The sequence below is a fragment of the Apteryx mantelli genome, chromosome Z (assembly GCF_036417845.1).
Source record: "Apteryx mantelli isolate bAptMan1 chromosome Z, bAptMan1.hap1, whole genome shotgun sequence".
Lineage (NCBI taxonomy): Eukaryota > Metazoa > Chordata > Aves > Apterygiformes > Apterygidae > Apteryx > Apteryx mantelli.
Window position 1 is genome coordinate 59,191,737 of NC_090020.1, and position 23,996 is coordinate 59,215,732.

At 56.3% G+C, this 23,996-nt stretch overlaps 1 protein-coding gene across 1 annotated transcript; it reads right to left on the reverse strand.

Annotated features, from left to right (window-relative positions):
* Positions 1 to 14,676: 14,676 nt before the first annotated feature.
* Positions 14,677 to 21,307, reverse strand: FOXD1 (forkhead box D1). Its single transcript, XM_067315804.1, has 2 exons — positions 19,990 to 21,307; positions 14,677 to 15,417 (listed from the first exon to the last, which is right to left on the reverse strand). Exon 1 carries the CDS (start codon positions 21,305 to 21,307, stop codon positions 20,012 to 20,014), a length of 1,296 nt encoding a protein of 431 aa, XP_067171905.1. The 3' UTR covers positions 14,677 to 15,417; positions 19,990 to 20,011.
* Between the last annotated feature and the right edge of the window lie 2,689 nt (positions 21,308 to 23,996).

The window sequence follows — 23,996 nt, forward strand, 5'->3', positions numbered from 1 at the left end:
GCACAGTCTAGCTAATGTCAATAAAAATCTGAAACTCCAAGTAACCACAATTTCATAGGGTTATTGCATTATTATTCGTTCATTGATAAGGTCTTACAGCAAAATTATCTGGAAAGCTGAGTGGGAATTTCACATGAGCAAGGCAGGGGGTTCAAACTCTTAAAGACTGTCCATTTCCTCACAATGACCCACTGGAGCTGCTCCGTCTCTGAGCCCGAGTATTCATTCCAGCTATAATTGAGCCTTCAGATACAGCAAAGAAATCTGGCTTAATTAAAAATGCATACCCTTTTAACCCACAGGCACGGTGCCATGAAAACAAAACAAACAAAAACCAACAGAAAAGCCCTGGTAAATAAAACCAGGGTGCATCTGGCAGGTTCTGTGTGGCTGCTACAGGGAGCAAGCAGTGTAACTCTGCAGCTGCCCAGGAGGCCCCAAGATGCACACGCTTGTGGCAACCCACCTCGACTGCTCCACGGCTTCAGCGGAGGAATCAAGAACTGGCAGGTCTGAAGCCGCCAAAGTGTATCCAGAGCAAGGTCCCTGTTATTCTTTGACACTAAACCGAGTTAATTAAGTGATTGTAGGATTAGCAACCAGCATATTTAATTTGGCAAGATCTTTGTCAAACTGCCTAATCAAAATTAGCTCCAGGACTTCTCTGCTCTCAGAACTCATCTGGATTGTGTAAGAGGCCTTCCTGCCTGGCATGGTTCAGAAAATTTATAACTTAATCTATTTGCAAAGTCGGTGAGCTTTTGTATCACTTCATCCGGAGCATTTTTCACTTCAACAACTACCCTCCCCCCACACACACACTTCTATTAATTACCTCTGTCTTCAATTTTTACTCATTGAAGAGGAAAAAAATGCTTTAAGACATGCTTTAGATGTGATGTTTTATTCCCTGTTTGTACAGAAAGGGAGATTCCGTTGCGTTAAACATCCCTAATATTTGCAGCTATAGAAAACAGATTTCAAAAGAATTCTTACAAAGAAACCTTTCAGATAAGAAAACAACAATTTATTCCTCTCTTTCTGAGAAGAAATAAAACGTTATCTCTCTCCCCAAAAGCATAGCACTTTAGGTAACTATAAATCTTTAAAATGTGCATAGAAAATCAGCTGCACTGAGATATGTTTTATAAATTGGCATTTGGGGAGAGTTGCTTTAAATGTCCAGGGGTTTCGAATTTTTATGACTTGGAGCCAGATTCATACAGATAAGTTTGATGTATGGAAGTTTTATATTTTGGGCGGTAAATTCTAATGTTCCCAATATGCCATTCATGTTATTTATTGCAACTCGAGACCGGAATTTATAGAGTGCTATTAAAATGTCTCGGTTTATGTTGGATCTTGATTGCAGCTGGATTTGCCTGTATTTTTATATTATTTTTATAGAATGAGGAAGAATGTGGCTGTGCATCCCAGCACGTGAATGAGTTTATCAAATACGAGGTAGCAGCAGGGACAACAGGAAATCGCATTAGAGCATCCAACTTCTGGTTGGCAGAAGCATGTTAACCTCTCATTCATGTCATTGGGTTTAATACTCTAGCTTTGTAGTAAAAGCGTCTTCTCCAAGCCCGGGTTCATAAAAGTGTTACTGGTCCTTGATGTTCCCAGCAGAGGATAGCAAGGAAAACACAGCCCTGAATAGCTCACATTGATTGCTGCAAATACAGAGCAGGAGGGTCAGCACCATTTCCCAGCTCAGCGCCAGTGTTGTAGAACTGAACAGCTATTCATAGCTACTGGACTAACTCCAAGTCATGAGTGTAAATTTGCTTGTATCATCTTTGCAGAGAGGGATTGTAGTCCCCAGTGCCTTTTGCTTGATTTGGATAGACTGTTTATTTGTTTAGTCCTGTAATGATATTATCCACAGGGCTAGAGCCACACAGGGAGGATTAGGAATTCCTGGAGGAGAAACTGTGTGTTTATTACCGTGACAGCCCTTTGTGACACAAGCCAACAGTTACTTGTATTTGTTCTTACCCTCTCCGAAAACGTGAAGCTTGTCGGTGAGTGTGTAGGATCGATTTCGCAAAGGCATAAGGCGAAGAGGCCGTTGCAGCGAAAGTGGTGGGATTAGTATGCCAAAAACTCCCTCCCTGGCCATCTGCAGACAGCTCTATCTCAGGGTGCTTTTAAATGTAAATGGCGGGGGGGTAGGGGGAGGAGAAAGAGGAGAGAGCAGCGACTAAAGTCTTTCAAAGAATATTCACATTCCCAAACCTGTACGTTTAACCTGTCCTTCAGGAACATGTAGCTGAGATTTTAGCCATTTCAAAAGAAGCCCTGCATTCCTAAAAAAGACACTTGCACAATAAGCTCTTGCAGATATGTGCACGAGCCCAGTTAAAGGGGGAGAGGGGGCAAGGAGGAAGACTCTTTTTTTTCTGTTTTCCTTTTTTTTTCTTTTTATATTTTAATAAATATTTAGGCATGGAAAACGAGGAAAAGGCCAAAAGTAACAAAGAACTTTAGGCTGTTTAGATTGCTTGGGAACTCCCTCTTTGCAGCTGACCATTACTACATATAGGTTAATTTCCACATGGAGCTGGAGAAACTCTATCCCGGGTTTGTGAAGTATGGGTCAGCCGAAGCATGTTAATCTGTTTAGCATGTGTGCTTCGCGGAGGTGCCAGACCACCGCCGTGCAAGAGCAGAAGCAGCAGCAGACACGGTCCTTGGGGGTAGTTAATAAAGACTTTAAGGAAAATAAGCTTATAAAGGTTTCAGTTTGTGCACTGCGCCAGCTTTGGACATTTAAGGCTTGCAGCCCCGCAGACCAGGAAGTTGGGGGGGCTCCGGGCTGCTCCGGGCAGCCACAGGGGGGCGGCGGGCGCTCCTCGGACCTGCAGCAGCGCTCGCGCCGGCAGCGCCCCGAGGTGCCGCCAGGTCCTCGCTTCAGTCCGTGGCCTTTCGGGCGCATAGCCGCAAGCTGAGCTGGTGGGTTGGACACCATGCGAACCGCTGAATGAGATAATAGCAAATAAAACTTTATGAGTCTACTCCTATAGCCCCACACAATGCAGACTAATCAGCGTTTCGTTTCCCGCTCAAGGATAGGCTGCGAGGCATGCGGCGCTGGGGCTGATGCTCCAGTTCGCTCATCATCTTTTATTTTCCTTTGAAATGTTAGACACTTACTAAAGCATTTTTAAATAATCAAAATATTTGATGATGAGTATTTATTTTGACAAAGGTTTTGGTTTGGCTTTCGACTTCCCGTTCAGCTATATAGACTGCAGTATTAATTTGTTATAAAACCAAATGTGGTTGAAATTAGTGTGCCCCAGCTCTGGAGATCAGTCATTCGGGAGAGGTTTCTCTGGTAGATGAAATGAGCAGTCACAAGCACATCTATTTCCATTTTCCGGCATGCTTCGCTGTGCTATTACCATATGTTCCTCAGAGCCAAGGGAAGCTGACTATTGCTCGAGAGGAAAAACGTCCCATGAACAGATACATTTACTTGTTATATCTAGCCACCATTCAGGAAAAAAAGTAAATTCACGCAAACTAATTTCCCGATCCTTGCCGTATTTAAGCAGACGGCCAAGCAGGCGCTGCACATCGAGAATCAAAACCATTTCTGTCAAAAAGGCATGAATTCATGCCTTAGGTTTCAGATATGGGCGTTTCAGCCCATGGGAGAGCCCGTAACAGCTTGCTTCACCGAAAGCACGGTCCTCAGCCCCTTCCTGGGAACGACCCCCTTCTCTCACTACGGGCACTTAGACCCAGTCCCTGGAAATGAGCAGTGAGTTTTAGAAATCGTGGCCGTACAAGATGTTTTCTTCCCTCCAGACCTGGGCTCTCACTTCTATTCTCGATGCGCAGGATCACAAAGAAGATGCCAGTGCTAAGAGAAATCGGAATATAACCTGCAGCTACCCTGGAAAAACTGCTGCCGGCTTTCCTGATACACAGCGGACCGGCTTCGGGTCATATTTTCAGGACTAAGGACGTTAAATATTTTCCTTTTTCTAACCTGAATTTCTTCGCTTAACAGGAAACACTGGCCATGGTCTTCCTCCTGTATTTGCCTGCCTACGTGACTCGCACCCGTTCGCCGTGAGGCTGGGATCGATCTTTGGGCGGATGAGCTCTGCCAGCTCCCTCTGATGAAAAGATCGCAAAATTTTTTGTCCCTCGAAGGCCGCGACTGCTTAGGCCTCCCTTTAGGTTGCTTGCCCTTTCATGACACCTGCAGTAGGTTGCTTTCCCATGCGAAGTTTCTCTATAACGATTTTGGTCATCCTTTGGGGGTTTTTATAACCTCTGCACGTATATTTCTCGTCACCGTTTTGCGTTAATAAGGGCCTTCCGTCCATATGCAGTAAGTGGACAGGGTCTAAAAAGGGTGTTCGCTCATCTCTTAATGCACTTTGTTACTGTCACCTGTCCTGAAAGATATTTGCAGTTATCATGCCAAGGGCGGTAACTCATACATTAAGCTCCTTGCTAAAAGCCGTGTAATACCGCCAGTAAAACACATTGACACTGAACATCGAGTTTCCTTAGGCCGGAGGGTGGTGGGGGGGGAGAAGATATCAGTTATGCCAGAACAGAATCTCCCTTAATTTACTCTTGCGGTTCACACAGACACACATGCACACATTTAAAGATTATACAGGAAAAAAATATGTATACGAAGTGTAAAATTTCTGATACAGAACCTCGCCTCATTCTAATGTCCCCGTCAAACTGTATGCAAAGACAAGTGTTATTTTCTTGGCGGAGCAGGGAAGAATCGTGTCTCTGGGTTAGCATTTGCCTTAGTGTAAGAAGTACTTTTCCATCTAAGATATTTAATGCTCTGATGTACCCTTAGAAAGTAGTCCTGTCGTCTCTTTGCCTCGAAGAGAAGCGGAGATCTCCCCGACAAATGTCTGCCGTTGCTCCTGTCTCCTGGCAGACCTTCTCTGTCCTTCCCAGCTGGGCACGGCCCTCCCGATCATGGAGTGAGTGGGGCTGCACGGTGCTTCGCGGGGGCTACACCGTTGCAGTTTGGACCATTAAAATTTTCTTTATTGCTTTAATGACCTACAGCCTATTTTCTTTTCCTGTCGGATTCAATCGGAGCTATTTCATTTGAAACGGTCACTGTATGACCTGACTGCTTGCCAAGTGAGGTTCATGCAAAAGGAAGTTTAACAATAAGGTTCGGGGAAATATGTATTCTTCACTTGAAACGTGCTCCCGATCAGAAACAAGGGCATTCCTTACGCGGCAGCTCTGCTCCCCGGCGTCTCTACTGTTTTGTTTTGTTTTGTTTTGTTTTGAAGTGAAGTATTACTACTTTTACTTCTATCAGCAGTGCCAAATCAGGAAAATGAGATGCCGTCTATTCTGGTTCATGCATCATCGCAATAGTTTATTTACGTTTGAGTAAGAGACTTTATTTCAGATAGCCTCGTCTTTTTTTGAGACCAGAAATACGGCGAGGTTACTTAAAGATAACAGGCTAAATATACAGAACTGACGATTAGTGAAACTCAGCCACTTTTAAAAAGCTTGTATCTTCGCCCGTGAGGGCACTGCCCGGAATTTATACAGCCGTAAGGGCTCCCCGAGGACTGCGTGGCCCGGGGAAGCTTTCTGTCATGCTAACACACAAGACGAGTGTGGGGTCAAACAGAGTCAGGACGTTGTCACTAGAAACGCCGCAGAGAGGCCCGGAGCGGTCTCGCGGGCCGCGGCGGGCAGAACTGACACGGGCGCACTTCGCCCTCGTTCACGCCTGTCGCCTCCACGACGTACAAACGGCGGGGCGGAGTGGGGGGTCGCGGTGGCAGGCCCGGGGAACACGCTGTTCCCAGACAAAACTCGTGAGTTGACGTGGGCTCCTCGGGCCGGCACCCGGGGCACCCTGTCAGCGCCCGTCCCGCCGGCACAGCCCGCCCCCGGGCGGATGAGAGTGCTTGGGAACAAAAAACACCCCGAAATCAGGACGTGAAACTGGGATTTCACCACATGCACGAGGCGGCGCTGGCGGGCTTCCGTCCCCGCCGCGCAGAGGCTGCGGCCCGATGGCCACGGCAGGGCCTGAGGCGAGTCCCCGCCGCCAGCTCCTACCAGCCGGACGGCTTCGCGCGGTGCGGGCGGGTCGCGCCGCCCCCGGCGTCGCGGCGACGATCCCTCGAGGGGGCCCGGGCAGGGCGCCCACGGCTCTTGCGGCCCCGCCGCGGGCAGCGGCCCTCCGTGAGGGGAGGCGCTCCCCTGGTCGCGCGCGGGAGTGAGCGGAAAGAACGAGGCGAGCGGGAGCGGTTGGGCGGGAAGCGCGAGGCCAGGCGGGAGCGGTTGGGCGGGAAGCGCGAGGCGAACGGAGCGGTTGGGCGCGAAGTCAGGCAGGAGCTGTTGGGCGGGAGGCACGAGGCGAGTGGGAGCGGTTGGGCGGGAAGCGCGAGGTAGACGGGAGCGGCTGGGCGGGGAGCGTGCGGGGCGCGGCTTGCGCCGCTGCCGGCGGCAGACCCTGAGGCACTCGCCGCGGTTTTCGCGAGGCTCGGAGGGCAAACGGCATTAGCAAATCCAATACCCTGGCCCGATAAATCCCCCCGGTGAGATGCGAAGTCGGCTTCCCACTTTAGGAGCTGTCCCCGCGTAAAGAGGTATTTGGGTTGTCTCCGAAATAATAAATCCCAACAGCAGACAATAAAATTTACTATCACAGGAGTAACAGAAGCCTAAAATATTCCGAACATGTTCCTTGAACAAATAACATAATCCCTGGCACACTGGAACACATGGTTTGCTTCAAACATGTTTCATTTTGTCATCGCATTGAGTGTACAGTATTTCTCTTTGGGTGCAAGAGTGATTGATATCTTTGGAAGAATTGTTTGTAAGAACATGAAAGTTGCCAAAGCAAACACGTTGGAGGGAAGTGTGTAGAAGGGGGAGCAGAAGTATTTGGAGTAGATCTGGGTTTGGGGAGTTCACACAGAGGTGAGACAGCTAGATGTAGAACAAATAAAAACATTCTGCACACTTCATCTAAATAAATTATATACAAAAACTGCCCTTTTGTAGACGGCAACAGCATAGTTACCTCACTTCCCTTATGCCCCTATAGAATGTGGGCTGGAAGCCAGCTTTCTTCAACTAATGATTTGTAACTTTTGCTCCACTTGAATGAATCTATTAATATTTAGATCTCTCCAATTCTACTCCGTAAGAGCTGTCAGCATTGTTAAACAAAATAATCTATTTACCTTCTGCTGTACGTGTCCGGCAGTGGCTTGCGTGGCTTGATGATGTACGTTAATAGGTTTTTCTTATGCTCCACTGCATCGGCCAAAGGCAAAACTTCACATATTTTGATCTTTCCTTTTTAAAAATGATGTTTGACAAAACTCATTAGATCATGCAAACTTTGGGGTCTTAATTTAATAACTTCCATTCCTGGAGGACAAATATTTATTTTAATTCCCCTTTTATCTCTTTCTGCCATCAACATCTGGCGAAAGTCAGAAAGTCAGTCAGAAAGGTAGCCAGATCGCACGGGTACTTTCGCCGGATTTTCACAGCAGAGGCGATTTTCAGAAAGCTTACCCCTGCTCCTCCTCCCCTCACCCCCCCCCCCAAAAAAAAAACCAAACAAATCCCCACAGTAGCCCCGGCAGCCCCTGCCCGCCCAGGGTCAGCCGCGCAGTGGGCACCGGGCACGGCAGGGCCCGCACGGCTGCGGCGGCGCATCGGTGCCCGGGCGCGGGTCCCAGCTCATCCTCCCCCTTTTGACCGCATGTTCATGCTACTTGCTGGAATTTTCCGACATTTGGTTAAAAAAATAATAATAATTCCCAGCGCTAGCAAGGAAACTAGCCCCATAACGCCCACAAGGAAGACAGTGTGAAGCATGTGAAATGCAGACAAACAGCCCAGCCACCTGCTGACTGCGGCGCACTACGAGGCGGACCGAGAGCTGCGCGGGGCCGCGGCCGGGCAGGGAGCGCCTCCGCCGCCGATCCGCCGGGCTACGGCACGGGGAAGGTCACCGGCTTCAGCGCGTCCCCTGGGGCTCCAGAAACGCAGAGAGCGGCCCTGGGAAGATCCGGCACCCTCTGACATTAAGCAAACTCTCTGAAATTGAGCGAAATGAGGCAAGCTCTCCGCTGCCCTCAGATCCCGCAGGCCGGGCACCCTGACTGCGGGCACCTGCAGGGCAGTGTGTCGCGGGGAAGGGCCGCACCGAGCGCCCGAAGTGCCGAGGGGCCAGCAGGGGTCGGGGCCGGGGCCGGGGCCGGGGCCAGCACAGCCCGAGGGCAGGCCGGGCTCCGGGCAGGGGCCAGCGGGGCCCCGGGCGGGCGAGCCGCAGTGCCGTGTACCGCAGCGCAGGGGTCCGGCGGGGCAGGGCGGCCGGGCCCGCGCTGTGCCCCCAGGGCAGGGGCGACCCCCGCGGCACGGCCTCTGCCCTTGACCCCAAGCGTAGCAGGCGGGAGCGCCTTCGGAGCATTTGCTTGCAGCGGGGGGTCTTAGCCCGAGATCTGCTCTCCGCAGCCGAGCAGGTCTGTCCACAGAGCTGGGATCGCTTTTCAAGAGGGGGAAAAAGGTAGTGTCTATGTCCCTAAGGGAAAAGCTTGATAGTTTTCGTCCCCCAGCCACGTCCTATTGGGTGCGCTGGGATTAGAGGTGATGCAACGTGTGCATCTCCCAGTGCAGGGGAGGGCAGGGGAAAGCGCGCCCCGGAACAGCGAGGGAGATCCCGACATATCTGAGGGTCCACTCTCCTTCCCGGGGCTGCCCTTCTTCCCACCTGCCTACTTACCTGGGGGACAGGTAAGGGCCCGAAACCGCCACCGTTTCGCCCCGCGGCGATGCGCAGGGGCAGGGGCAAAGAGGAGTGCGCCGATCTTCCCTGTCCGCAGGCTCCCGCCGCCTCCCCAGTAGAGGGAACGTCAAGAAGGGGGGTCCTGAAGCCCGGGAGAAACGAAGGGCTGCTACGTGATGGCCTATGCTTGGCGGTCCCGGGGACACCTACCGTCCTCCTGCGCCGAGGTCCCGTCCGCCAGCGGCTCGGCGAGGCTCCCGGGGGAGAGCGCGGCGGTTGGGCCGCAGGGACTTCTTCCCGGCACACACGAGCCTTTCTCCAGAGGAGCCTCACCAGACTGTTCTACAAAAGCCAGCCGAACATATAACAAAAAATCCCATCCCAGTTTCGCCCCGCTCCGCTAACACGTGCTGCGCTGCAAACACCGGATACCCGCGGGGAGGCTTCTGCGCCCTTCCGCGCCTCGGGCCCTCGGGCCGCCGCCCGGGGACGCGGCGGGAGCCCCGCGGGAGCTCGAGCGTGGCAGGGCAGCGGCGGCGACAGCGGCAGCGGGCCCGGCGGGCACAACGGGAACGCGGCTGCCCCGGCGACGCCCGGGCTTGCGACATGGCTTTCGGTGGGCGCCGCCTGCCAAGTCACGAGCGCGAGTTCTTTTCAGGCACTTTGGTCATATCTAGCCTGTAAATTAGAGCATCTGTGTGCAACAGACTGGTGTTAATGAAGAGAACATTTTCCTCCTCCCTCCCCCCGTCAGCACCAATCTTTTATTCCTGTTTACGATGACAAAGTCCCTGTATCATATGGGGAAGCGGTGCCGCAGATTTATGGGGTGTGCAGACGTCGCAGCGCTCCGCCGCCCGGGCCCGGGAGCGGCGCGGGGCCGGGGCCGCGGGGCCGGCGCTGCGGCCCCACGCTCGTGGGGCGCCCCGAGGGGTGCCCGCGCCCTGCGCGTCTCCCGCGGGCCGCGCAGCAAGAAGTCCAGGTTTGAGCCGCACCGGGGGATCCTGGCAACGCAAGACGAGGAGACTAAGCGGAAGGCTGGAGGATCCGGATGGGGCTGTCAAGGCAGAGGAGCAGACGTGCGTGGGTGTGTGGGGGTGCGTGTGCGGGGGTGTTACCGGCTCCGGGCTGGGGCACGGCGCACCCGCCCGGCGGAGGACTGCTAACGCCGCCTTCCCCCGCCCCACGCGGAAACCTGCCGGGATCCCTCGCTCCTTGCCGGGCGCCCGATAGGCGCGTTTGGGGCCGGGGCCGCCGGCCGGCCGGCGAGGCAGCCCGCCCCCCGCGGCCGCTCGTACCCACGCGCGCTTTCCGCCCCGGGTGGCGGCAGGCCGCGGCAGCAGCAGGAGGCGGAGAGCTGCTCGCCGGGCTCCGCAGCTGCGCGGGCGCCCGCCGGGGCGCGGGACTGCGGAGCGGGACGCGGGGGCGCCGGGCAAGGGGGGGCGCTCAGCGCAGGCTCCCGCTCCCGACACACTCCCCGGGGGGACAGCCGAGCCGCTACTCCCCACCCCGGGGGGGCCGGGGCCACGTCGCGGCCCTGTGCAGGGTGAGCGGTCCCGCCGCACCTGCACACGCCCGGTGCCCCAAGGAGCGCGGCCGCGCAGACCGCGGCCTCGGCTCCAAGCGCTGGGCGGCCCGGCCTGGCCCCCTGCGCGCCCGCGGCCCCCTGCGCGCCCCCCGCGCGACCCCGGCCGGTGCGAAAGCAGCCTGAGAGCCCCGGGCCTTTGAGCAGCGAAGCCGGAGCCAGGCATAGCGTAAAAATAGGAAGAAAGACTTCGGCCTAGCGCCATTTTTCTCTCTTCCGTTTTTAGGGCTGTTATCTCTCTCTCTCCCTCTCCTTTTCTCTCTCTCTTTTTTTTTTTTTAAGGTGGGGGCGGGGTGGTGGTGGAGGGAAGTAATTCTGCTGAAAGAAAAGGCAGACCCTGGAAGGAGTTTCTTTTGACTGATCAGGGTGATCTATCCAGGCCCTCTAATTAGAGAGGGATCCAGGGTGGCATTAGTTTCCAAACATTTTAATCGAGCTTTAAGCAGGGCTCTTTTCAATGGCTGGAGATAAATGTAGCAACTGTTACCGTCCCCTTGAATGGCCACCTCCCATGGCGGGCATTCAGCCTTCCTTTCACAAGCCCTAAGCAATTTAGTCTATGGGCCCAGCAACACTCCACATATCTTCTAATTAGTTTAATTAGAAAGGTGGATTGATAGATGCAAGGAAGACAGAGTTAAGTTAGGAAGATGCTCAATGCTTCCAATCTACACCGGGGAGAGGCTTATTCTCTGTGGGAGGAAAAAGAAATAATGGAAAAGAAGAAGAAGAAGAAGAAGAAGAAGAAGAAGAAGAAGAAGAAGAAGAAGAAGAAGAAGAAGAAGAAGAAGAAGAAGAAGAAGAAGAAGAAAGAAAGAAAGAAAGAAAGAAAGAAAGAAAGAAAGAAAGAAAGAAAGAAAGAAAGAAAGAAAGAAAGAAAGAAAATCCCGGAGCCTGACATGAAGGACAAGTCCCGAGGAATCCGGGGGGGCAGAAGCTGCGTTCTCTTAATTGGGGGGATACAAAGCTTGGATAGGAATTGCCTTTTCTGCCCGGATTTTCCCCCGCGGGTTTGGCAGCTGCCGTTTGCCGCCCCCAAGCTGGCAGCTCCCCGGCAGCCGTCGGGGCACCGCGCCGGCGGCCCCGGCACCTCGCGGCCCGGGCACGAGGCTCCGCAAAACACAGCTCGGGAGGGCGGGCAGCGAAACGGGAAGGCGCGGCGAAGTAGCCTGCTTCCCGGGATCCCCGCCTGCTTCCCGGGGTCTCCACCTGCTCGACGCGTCGCCGGGAGCTCAGCTCCGCCGGGAGCTCGCCCCTCGCGGGCCCTTGCGGGCCACCACGTAGTGACACGGGGCGGGCGCCCATGCAGCAGCCGGGGCTTCCTCGCTGCCTTCGCCCTGCCCCCGCCGGACACCCAGAACTGATCGCTCCGGATTTGGGGGGATTCCCCCCCTCATGCAAGCGCTCCCCAGAGGTGGTGGAAAGCCCCGGGGCCGCTGTGCGCGCCCGGAGAGGGCACATTCCTGAGCAGCGCCTTGCTGCAGGGAGGAGGGTGCGCAGGGAGGCAGCGCGGGTGGTTTGGGGAATACTGAAACTTCAGCTGGGCTATAAATCGAAGAAAGGAGCACGGGGCAGTGCGCGCAGGTGTAAAAACAGAGGGAGAGTCCGCGGGCAGCACGACGGGGCCGCCCCCTCCCCCCCCCCCCCAGTGTCACCTGCCTCCGCACTGAACGGGGAGGACGGGGCGCAGGGGCCGCGGGCACATCGCGGGTCTCTCCGGGCTCAGGCTCAGCTCTCCGCCGTGGCCCTCCCCCCCCGCCCGCGAGTGGGATCGGGGCGCGCGTGGGCCCCCCTCGCCGCCCCGTTGCGGACGAAGCGGCGGGACGGCCGAGGAGTGTCCCCGCCGGCGGCGTTTCCCCTCCTCTCTCCTCTCTCCTCCTGCATCAGGTCAGCACAAAAGCCGCAGGAGCAGCGCATGGCAGAGGGAAAGGCCACGAGCTCTCGTTTCGGCTATTGAAGCCCCGCTTCTCTCCCCGCTCGCTCGCCTGCTCCCTTCTCCCTTTACCCCCTCGTTCCCCCGCTTGCGCACTCTCTAGCTCGTTGGATTTACAAACAAAGTTGTTAACGATTTCAAATTCAATACTTCAGTAGAGGGGGGCATAAGACCCACCCTGTCAAAGCCCCTAATCTATCTGCTGGCGAAAGGGGATTCGCAGACAAAAGGAAACAATGGAAGTCTAGTTAGATCATTTTTCTAGACATTGTTTATGGTCTGGAAGGGATCAATCGTTTCAAAATGTTACCAGTAAAAATGGTCCTGTGTGGAATGCAGCTAATCCTTTCAGGTTCCTGTCAACTGTTTCCACTCAAGGAATCCAACTTTTCAAATCAAAGGTGCAGAACTCCATTGCCGAGGGATTTATAGCGCCGGGATCGGCCTGCCTGCCCCCCGCGCCGCGCGGTGCCTTCAAACGCCCCTTGCGGGTGCGGAAGGGCCGCGCAGCCCCCGCGGTCGCGGCACGCTCACCCGCCGTCTGTGGCCACGGGTTGCCCCAGGAAGCCGAGCCCCCCCCGCACCCCGGCCGAGCCCCTCGGGGGTCGCTCTGCGCCCTCCGTGCCGAGGGAGTAGAGAAGGGGCAGCCCCGGCCTCTGCCGCGGGGCTGCGCTCGGGCGGGTTATGAACGCGGACGGCTCCCTCGACGGCAGCTGAGGTCCGCTGTCCCGGCGGCCGGGCAGGTGCTGAGCGCGGCTGGGGCCGGCGCGGCCGCGCACCGCGGGTCGGGAGGAGGCACGGAGGGGCCGGGGCTGCTGTGCCGGGGCCGGCGGGCCCCCGCCGCGCTCCGGGCCGTCTGGGCTGCCCGCACTACCCGGCGCGGCGGCTCCGGGCCGGGTCACAGGCGCTCGCGGGAGGGCTGGGCTTGGCGGCCCGCTCGTTAGCGAGTTGCTGCGGGCCTCCTTTGGGCGGGCGGGAGGCTGGAGAGGGAAGGAGTCGGTCTGAAAGCAGACGGATCCGCGCCGTTTGCCAGGCAGCCCGCTCCGGCCCCGGCGTCTGCCTCCTGCGTGGGTGCGCGAAGTGGCTGGAGGCCGAGTGGGGCACCGGGGCTCCCCGCAACACGTGTTGGAGGCACCGACAGACACTTGCCTAAAAGCCTGGGGAAGAGCCATCGCGAGGGGACTCGCGTTGCAAGCGGGCTAAAGAGCCTGATTTCCAGAGGAGGGCCGCCCTTCGGCTGCTCGTGCTGCAGAGCAGGCCGAGGGGAGGCGGCCTGCGGCCGGTTTTGCCGGGCCCGCTGGCGCCGGGCGCACCCACTCGTGTGCGCTTCCCCGCCGGCGGCGTCCGTCCACGGGGGGAAAGAGACGTTAAGGACTTCCAGGAAGGCGAGGGAGTCTGACGGTACCCACCGACCTGTCCCAGGCGGGAGCTGGTAAAATCAGAGGCAAGCTGGAATTTATATTATGAATAATTTTCCACGGTCCATGTCTTCCAACCTCGTCCGCTACCGGAGCAAGTCAGTCACCTGCCATTCCTAGCCTCCCTCGCTTTGCGCTGGACATTTTTTTTTCACCAGCTGTTCCTTTAAACGTGAACTACTGATCCGAAGAGACTGCCTTTCCTCTCTCTTCCCGCCCCCCCCCCCCGCCTCTATTCCTGCAGCCGGCAAGTGGAATTTCACTATATACACGTATATTAGAAAACTATCAGTTTCGTCTGATGCTAGCTGAATAAGCAGACGTGACAGTGTTTATTTTCAGAAGAGAAAACCTCAGGAAGACACCTCATTTATCTTGATTGTGTGTGTGTCTAGTATATACAGGTGTACACGTACCCTCCTGTAGTGAAAGCAGAGAAGCAGACGGAGGGAGAGCGCAGCAGGAAGATCCGCATCCCCGGTACCGCAGGAGGCACCTTCCCAAGAGCGGACTTTCGCCGAGGTGGCTACGGCACCTAGCGAGGTCTCTAACTGCGCTGCCTCTGCGACAGAAACGCCTGAGCACACACACGCGTTTCAATGTACGCAGATGCGTTCCTGGAGGCCGGGAGGGGATGGGGAGGAGAAATACCTTCGGATTAACCGTGTACAAGGCTTTCCCAGTCTCAGACGACAAATTAATGCAACAAATGATATCTCTATTTATCCTTTTGCTTCCAAAGTAAATTGTATAATTTATCATCTAAATATAGGGCCCCACAGACTTCTGCATGCCGTTTTGCTCCATCAGCGCAAGGGAAACTTTGAATCAATTTAACAGGTCTCTTGTGTTTTGTAGAAAGGGCAAGTTTAATTATTCTGATAAAAATACTGTCCTTCTGAATTCAGTTCAGTGATATCATTTTTGAAATTAGCTAGACACTGCATGTAAAAAAAAAGAAAAGAAAAGAAAAGAAAAGAAAAGAAAAGAAAAGAAAAGAAAAGAAAAGTCTTCCGTGAAGTCCAATCCAGAACTCGTTCTGTTTTCCCGGCCCTCCGGGGCGTAACCGGAACGCGCCTTTCTTCCCTTCCAGGTGCGGACGGCAAGGAGCGCCCGCAGCACCTTGCCCCGAGCCGCCGCGGTCCGGCACGGCACGGCCCGGCCCGGCACGGCACGGCATGGCCCGGCACAGCCCGGCACGGCACGGCACTGCTCGGCACGGCACAACCCGGCACAACCCGGCACAGCCCGGCACGGCCCAGCACGGCAGGTCGCCGGGCGGGAGCCCTGCGTTTGGGGAGCAGCGGCCGGGGCACGCCTGCCGCTGGCTCCGCCGCTGCCTCCTGAGGGCCGCCCTGGGGTGCCGGCCCGCTTCCAGCTCGTCCGGGCGCGGGTCCGGCGCGGAGCACCGCCGCGGCCGCGGAGGCTCTGCCCCGCCGCGCCGCCGCGCAGCGCCCGGAGGGGGCGGGAGTCCTGCCGCGGGCTTCCCTGCGCGCAGGCGGGGGCTGCGCGCCTCCCCCCCTCCGGCCTTTGCTGCTTCTTTTGGGGGTCAGCCCCGATCCTCTGCGGCGAGCCGAGCCGAGCCGAGCCGAGCCGAGCCGGGATGAGCCACGAGGAGGGGGGGCCCGGCTGGGCGGCGGAGCCGGCACCCCGGCGCTGCTCCCGGAGGGGCCCGGCGGCGTGGCCCGGCGCTCTTCTGCAGGAGAACAAGAGAAACAAGCGATTTACAGACCTGGGGCTCGCCCGCAGGTCTCCGCCTCCCCCAAGCACTGGCACACACTCTGTGCAGAAAAACAACAGGCGAGCTCGTTGTGGCAGCGTAGATCCGAAAAGATTTACCATCGGGAGTGCCATTTAGGACACATGCATACATACACATATGGAAATATCTATAATATATTATGTTATATCTACATATCTCGATTGTGCTACTCCGTGCAGCAGAACGGAGCAAGCGGAGAACACACCGCGGCTGTGGGGCGCGGCACTCGCGGTGGGGCTGTGGAGGCGAAAGGGTGAGGGGAAAGGCGAGGAAGCGCCAAAGTCACCTGCGACTGCTGCTGGGGGTCATGCGGCGAGAGGGGAGGGGTGGTGCCGGGACAGCGGGCGCGGCGCGGACACGCACCTGCTGGGCGCTGCGCGGGTCCGGGGCGGACACGCACCCGCTGGGCGCTGCGCGGCTGCGGGGCGCGGGCACCTCGTCGCGCCCCGCGGGCGGCCCGGCTCCGCACGGCGACAGCAGCGGCTGCAGCTTCGCGAGCAAGGGAGAGAGGAGCCGCTGGGAAGAAGCTGGAAAACGGATCTGCTTTGGTTAGCAAGTTGCAGTGCAAGGAGCATTTGGCCATGATCACAATTTCCATTATTCCTGTCAAATACGATTTATCAGAGCCTAATGAAGTACTTACTGTAACTAACGGAGGAAAGTATTACATACAGAGCGGAGTCTCCGGTCCAAGGGCCGTTAAAGCAGACCCACTTTCCAACAGCTCCCCCGCACAGGCCTCGGTCTCGGCGAGGGCGGCGTGCGCTCCCCGGCCCCGAGAGCTGCGAGGAGCAGGCGAGGGCAGGTGAGCCCGGGCCCGCGACCCCTGGCCCCGGGTGCGTGCAGGCAGCCTGGAGGACCTGGGGAGACCCGGCGGCCCGGAGTACCCTCTCGCTACCTCAGAAAAACGACCGGGCAATGACGCATGGCCCACATCAGCGGCGCTGGGGGAAGGTCTGGGGGGAGGCCAGCTTTAGGGCCGGGAAGCCGCGGCCGCGGGGCCCCGCGGCCGGGTCGCGCTGCCCGCCCGGAGCTCACGCCGCTACCGGCAGAGGCGGCGCGGCCTCGCCGGCACGAGGCGGGGAGCGCGCACCGTGCAGACGTGCAAACTCATCAGCTTTGAAACGAGGGTGGGAAGGGGAAATTGCTTTTATGGGGATGTGGGAAGGGACCTAACACAGTTCTGCTCGAGAGCAATGTTATACAAGAGGGTTGAGAAGAAATAATTTTAAAAAATGATTAAAAGTATATAAACCATCCAACAGAAACAAAGCAATATGTGGAAGGAAACGTCTCTGGATAGAGACACTGTGTGTGGCATAAAAAGCGATTGAATACATAAGGGCTTCATTAAATTCCCAATAGATAACATTTGGCTAAATCTATCCCTAGATTAAAACTCTGCATAATAGCACCATAAACTAAGAAGTTTCTTTTTGTGTGGTCCTTCTGGAGGAACTGATTGAAACATTAGCCCCCATATAGAGCCATCCCCTCCCAATTCAGCTCCAGTAATTCGTCTCTCAGCCCTACGGGGATTTGATGAGAAAAGGAGACGGGTTAATGAATCCACACTTTGTAGCTGGGAGGAGGAGGAGGAGGAGGAGGAGGCGACACCATCATGTTTGTCCCACCAGTTTGTTTATTAGGGCCCAGCCTATTCCGGAGGAATTGTTCAGCTGGGCTCCGATCCTGCGAGGACTGCACATCCCTTCTGTCCGCCTGCAAAGCGAGGGGGGCATCGCGTGCATTTGCATGAGAATGGGCCGCAGCGGCCAGCGACGCCAAGGGCCGTGGAGCTGCGGGGCCGTGGGGCCGTGGGACGTGGGGGGGGAGCTGCGCGGACGTGCGGGGGCCCGCTGGGCCGGCGCCTTTTGTGGCGGCACCTGCTCCGGGGGGCGCCCCGCCGCGGCCGCGCTGCACCGCGCAGCGGCGCGGAGCTCGGGGCCCGCCGAGCGCTGGGGCCGGACTTGGAGAAAACCAGCAAAGGGTCCCTCCCCCGCCGCCACGGCCTCCTTTCCCGGTCTCTTCCCCTCAGCACTTTGCAAATAAAAACACAACACGTATTCCAGTGCCTGCTGCTGGCGGGCGGTTAGCTTGTCTGTTAAGTCCCAAATGAAGGCCCTGTCCCCACAAGATGCAGACTGCCGACATGAAATACGGAAGGAGCAAGTGGCCTAGCAATTTCATTGCCACATACCTTTAAACAAGGTTCGCTTCTTAAGAAACCCGAGGGGAGATAACAGGCATGCACGGACACCCGCCACCGGCCGTGACGGGCCCACGTAGGCGTACAGGACATCGCTTCGCTCCCAAGGGCTTCTTGTGAGGAAGCCAAAAGAAACAAATAATGGGTAGCCTCAACCTGCTCTTCCTATTGCGTGGGGACAGCACAAGGATTCGCATGGCCTCTCACCCCAAACCACTGCTTGAGCAGCCAGAAAACACACCAACTACAAGTAGGTAGCATCCGGCGTTTGGGGAGCCCGCAGCCGCCGCGCTCGCGGGCAGAGGTGCGTTGTCCCTCCCCAGCCTTTGCCCGGCTCGTTTTAGCGTCCCTCCGAGGGGCGCCTAAAGCCGGGCTCGGCGGCGGCGCGGGCCCGGCCCGGGCCTGGGACACGCAGGCAATCGTTCCTCGCGAAATGTGGTGGATTCTCCCCAAAGGGCACCTATGTGGGGCCTCTGGGTTGCGCTCCCTCTCCTAAACGCTAAACGGGACTGTACTTGCCCTCGAAGGGGCTCGGGACACCCCGAGCGGCCCTCCGGATGCACGCTACAATTAGAGTCCAGCAGAGATCCTACGTCCAGTCATTCCGCTTATTGAAAACCATTATTTTAACCCTGCATTGCTACAAACAAAACAGAAATCATCACTTTTCTAGCCACGAGAATGCTTAAAACTAAGGAAGCAAAGCATTTCGGTATGTAAAAACATATAACCACACAATCTTTCCCTCCCCACCCCAAAGAATGGTAAAAGACATTCCTCCCTTTTCAAGGAAATCCACATAATTTATCCCCCAATCTACCAAATTATGTTTTAAATACAGTCATATTTGTAAAGTATCTTCCTGGTTTGAAATAAGAGTGTTCCTAGTTCACAACAAGCAACCACATGCCTACTCTTAAAATGTATGATTCCCTTTTCACGTGCAAGCTCCGAATATCTGAGACCGATTTTTTTGGTTAAAAAAGAATTTTAACCTATAAAATACGTATCTATCAATCGCATACGTGTTAAAATGTCAGTCCGAAATGAAAATAGTTGCTTATACGGTTTGTTTCGTACAGTGATATATCCTTACTTCAATTGCTTGTGCATTTAATCAGTTGATCACACAAGGATATTCCAACGCATATTTTATATTATATGTATTGAAAAGTAGAAACATATGTCCGTATTATTGTCATATAGATGTAAGAGGCTAGGACAAATCTCTCTGAAGATCTGTACGTGCCACTTATTATTATTTCTTTTGGGCCTCTTGGAAACCAAACTGTGATGCGGTTGTGAATTAGAACTCACCCAGAAGGATAAAAATAGTCTAAAACTGGCTTTTTAATCAATGCCCTGATTGATGCTTTACACGGCAGGTTTTGCTCCCTCAAGAGAGACCTACTTCTATTTACTCCCTTTTTTGTGCTTGGTGTTTCATTTTTTGTTTTTCACTATCTGCTAGGGCTAACAATGGTTTGACTGCAAAGACCATATTCTGATTTTCTTTTTCACGGTCGAATTCGGTCATAATAAATTTTGAGCTGTAAAATACTTCGGCTGTTGTTCTATTAATCCTGAAGAAAAAAGTATCAATGTCCCAACGAAGGGAGAAGTATTATGGACGGAAGAGTCCAAAGCCAATAGTTTGGCTGGACTCCTTTTTTTTTTTTACTGTTTGTTTGGGGTTTTTTTGAAAATTAAAAATTTTATTTTTGAAAATGTGTAAAAATTTTACATTAAAATGGTACAATAATACTTGCCAGTAATTTTTAACAATATTCCTTGTAAAGAATACGCATAAAGTACAAAATAAAAACTCCGTGTCTATTATAATACAAAACACAGGTTAAAATAAGAAATGATAATCTTGAATTTCTTCAGTGTAAACATGTTAATCTTTTCTTTTTTTTAATATAAGTACATGAGACAAGTGTACTAAAATGAAAAAGTATTGCTTCGCTGTCCTCTCTCAAGCCTTTTTTCTTTCCTGTACATTACTGTTTAGAAGTTCCTAGACCTGAGAATCTCTGAACTTTAACGGTTTAGAGATGTTATTCTTTTTTTTTTTTTCTTTTAGGAAATAAGGAGTAACTTTCCGATAGCAAGACCGTCCGCCCGTGCAGCATATAGACCCGGCTTTGCATAAATACAGGTCCGGCGGCCCGGCGGCCGCGCAGGACGCCCCGGCCCCACCGCGCAGCCCCCGCCGCCCCGAAGCGCACGGCTCCGCTGCGCACGGCGTCTGCCGGGCTCCGAGAGGCGGAGAAAGGAGAGACCCCAGATCCTACCTTCGGACAGACTCCGAAACCCTTAACAGTTAGAGATCCGGGCCGCCAGGCCGGGGGCGGCGGGCAGCCCGCCGGCGGGGGGCAGGCGGCCGCCGGCGCTGCCCAGCGCGCGGGCCAGTCCCGGCGCCGCGACCGACTGCGCCGCGCAGCTGCCGCCCGCGCCGTGGCCGGGGCCGTGGCCGGAGCCGGGGCCGGCGGCCGCGCCGATGATGCTCTCGATGGAGAAGGGCGAGCGGGCCAGCGCCGCGCCGGGGCCGGGCTTGGCGGCGTGCAGCGAGGCGGCCAGCGCGGGGCCCAGCGGGTGCGCGTAGCCGAAGGGCGTCCGTGCCAGCTCCGCCGGCGGCAGCAAGGGGCCCGACGGCGCGGCGGCGGCGGCGGCGGGGGGCAGCGCCGCGCCGGGGGCGCTGCCGGTGGCGGCGGCAAGGGGCTGGCGGGCCGGCGGGGAGGGGTGGTGGAAGGCGAAGAGGGCGGAGTGGGGGTGGTAGGGCTGGAGCTGGAGGCCGTACCCGCAGCCGTAGGGTCCGTAAGCGCAGGGCGGCTGCTGCGGCGGCTGCGGCGGCGGCTGCGGCAGGAAGGCGGCGGGGTCCACGGCGCGCAGCAGCAGCTCGGGCGCCGGCAGCTGCTGCCGCTTGAAGCGCTTTCGGCGGCGCAGGAAGCTCCCGTTGTCGAACATGTCGGCGGACTCGGGGTCCAGCGTCCAGTAGTTGCCCTTGCCCGGGTTGCCGGGCTCGCGGGGGATCTTGACGAAGCAGTCGTTGAGGGAGAGGTTGTGGCGGATGCTGTTCTGCCAGGCGGGGAACTTCTCCCGGTAGTAGGGGAAGCGCCCGCTGATGAACTCGCAGATCTCGCTCAGCGTCAGCCGCTTCTTGGGGCTCTGCAGGATGGCCATGGTGATGAGGGCGATGTAGGAGTACGGCGGCTTCACCAGGCTGTTCTTGCCGCCGCCGCCGCCCGCTGACCCGCCGCCGCCGCCGCCCGCCCCGCCGCCGCCGCCGCCGCCCGCCGCCGCCGCCGCCGCCGCCTTCTGCGGGCCGTCCCGCGAGGGGGGCCGCGAGCCGCCGGGCCCGTCCCCGCCGCCCGCCCCGCCGCCGCCGCCGCGCACGGGCGAGCGCGGCAGCAGCGCGTCGTCGTGGAGGTCGCCCACATCCTCCTCGTCTTCCTCCTCCTCCTCTTCCTCGTCCTCGGCGTAGGAACGGCGGCGGCGGCGGCGGGGCTGCGGCTCCTCGTCGTCCTCCTCGTCGTCCTCCTCGCCCACCACATCGATGTCGGTCTCCTCAGCCAGCGCCGACGCCTCGGACATCTCCGCGCTCAGGGTCATGGCGCGGCGGGGCAGCGCATCGGCGGCGGCCGGCGCGGCGCGGCGGGCGGGCGGGCGCGCCGCCCTCCGCCGCCAGGCTCCCGCGCCGCTCCGCGCAGCGCCGCTCCGCGCAGGGCCGCCCCGCCGCTGCCGCCGCCGCTGCGGGCAGGCGGGCCGCCCCGAGCCGCGCCGGCCCCCAGCGCCGCCGCCGCCGCCGCCGCCGCCGCCGCGCCGCGAGAGCGCTCTCGCCGCCCGCTCGGAGGCGGCGGCTGGTTTTGGTTTTGTTTCGGGGTATTTTTTCCTGCTTGTTGGATTTCTCTCTCTCTCAGTCTCTCTCCTTTCCCCCCTCCCCCCTCTGTTTTTTTTGGTCTGTGGTTTTTGTTTTGGGCCTGGGTTTCGGGGGGAGGGGGCCGGGGGTTGCGCTGCCGCGCCTGGCAGCCGCTTTCCGCCTTCTTTCTCCTCACCTCAGCCCCCGGACATTAATGGATGCAGCGCAGGAGGGAGCGCGCCTAGTCCTGGGAGGAGGAGAGGGCAGAGGAGGGCGGGGGCTGGCGGGGAGGGACGAGGGGGCGGCTCGCCGGGCCGCAGGAAAGGCGGTGAGGAGGCTGGGGCCGAGTCCCGGGGAGGGCGGCCTTCCCCCCCGCCTTGCAGCGGAGGGGGTCAGCGCATGGCTCCGCGCGTCAGAGCGCGGCGGTCCGAGGCACCGCGCCCCGCCGCGCAGCGCCCGCCCCGCTCCGCTCCGCTCCGCCCGGCCCGGCTCGGCCCCCGCCCTCGCCCCGGCCGCGAGGGGCTGTGCTGGGCCGCAGCGTGCCCGGGGCGCTTTCAGTGGAAAACGGGGGAAATAAAGACCCCTCCCCCGCCTAAAGAAAGTGTAAGTCAGCCCCAAAGTGCTGAAGCACCTTCCCAGGAGCGGCTGAAGGGTGCCGGGGAGCTGCCCGCCCCCGAGCTGCCCCCGGGCCGCGGGGCCGCGGGCCTCCCGCTTCCCGCGGGCAGCGGCAGCAGCAGCACTGGCAGCGGCAGCGGCGGCAGCAGCGGCGTCTCTCGCCGCGGCTTCCTGCGCCGGGACTTTGCTCGGGGGGCGGCCTGGAAGCGGGCAGGGAGGCGGGGGCGAAGCGGGAGCAGCGGTGCTGTGGGGGCCGGGAGCTGGGCTCTGGGGAGCAAAGGGGCGCCGTGGCTTGGCGACAAGGAGCGTTTGACGAGGCATGTCTCGAAGCCCCCTAAAAGAAAGTTTTTCCCCAAAAAATTAGTCCGTGGAGGGATGGTGATGAGCTAATAAACTTCAGATGAAGACTTCTGTCTGCAGGGTGGTTTAGAAAGATCTCTCCCCTTCCTTCATTTCCCCGCCGGATTTTAATTCATTTAAGAATGAAATCAAATATTTCTACATGTCAGCCCTGCAAGCTCTCAAATAACTGTCTCCAAAGCACACCACTAATCTCATAGTTTATTTGTGAGGCTGTTGTTTTTAATGGGAGAGAAGCGGCTCCTTCCATTATGGGAAACACTAACAGAGAATTAGTTTTATCTCTTTCTTATGCAAAGGAAAACAATCCACCGTCCTTTAAAATGCCAATTCTGCTTTGAGCGGAGGAGTGACAACATAAAGAAAGCGACACAAAAGACTGCTTCCTAATTAGGTCCCAGTGTTCCCAATTTCAGGTGATACATTCGAGGATAACAGAAGACCAGAGATGCCCTTTATTCGTGGTCTCGCACACTTAGCGGACTGCTCGAGTGGAGAAAATTATCTTGGACATAATTGGAATCACTGTGTTATTAAAAAAAAAGCCTTGAAAGTTCACACTGGTCCTAGTTTTGATGGAATAACCCCATAATTGGAATGCGTTTTGAACCGGAGCAGTAGAAAAGTATGTCTTGCTCCTATAAAAATCATCGTGAGCAGAGTGGACTGATGTCTAGCGTGCTTACTTCTCAAACAACTCTTACTTCGCAAACAACTGAAACACACCACTTTATTGAAATGCATTTCCAATATACTGTCCTAATCCAAAGCTTCAAGCCATCCTGTTCAAACCCAGTTTCATGGATTTACAACATAAGCCTTTCCACTATTTCCAAATAATCCTATTTACATTTTATTCACTACTAAGACGCCTGCAGGAGAATACCACCAAAAGTTACAAAAGCGCAAAAAAGAAGAAGAAAAAAGAAACTTCAAACCCAGTAATTAAGTATTGAGGAATATTTTTTCCCCATAGAAAGACTGATAACGTCACTCGAGATTTACTAAATAATAGGAAGTAAAATGACTTTAAATTTTGAATTAGTTTTGAGGTCCTAGGGCAAATTACTAAAAGGCAGGAAGAAAGCGAACTTTTCCTGTCAGATTTTTTTTCTCTTTAAGAAGAGTTAATGCTTTTCCTTTTTATTCTCTTTTTGTTCCTTTTAGTCTTGCTCTTCTCCTAGTACTTGCGATCGTGTTTTGCCGACGTTCCTGGATGTTTAAAATCATCTTAAAAAAAAAAACCAAAAAACCTTCAAAATAGGAAGAATGGCGGAGTTTAAAAATTTATAGGAGGAACAGCCGTAGCAACAACACCAAGCCAGAAGAGTTGGATCTGCCTGTGACCTACTAAAATCTGCCCCACGTTCAGCGGAGGGTGTTTCGCAGGCGGGTGGCACCGGGGCCCTTTCGGAGCACCAGCCCCGGGGGCCGCGGCCGGGCCGGGGGCCTCGGCGCCCTCGAGGG

What these genes read in the sequence shown, in the direction of transcription:
- FOXD1 (XM_067315804.1), bottom strand. Translation starts at nt 21,307, where the DNA reads ATGACCCTGAGCGCGGAGATGTCCGAGGCGTCGGCGCTGGCTGAGGAG.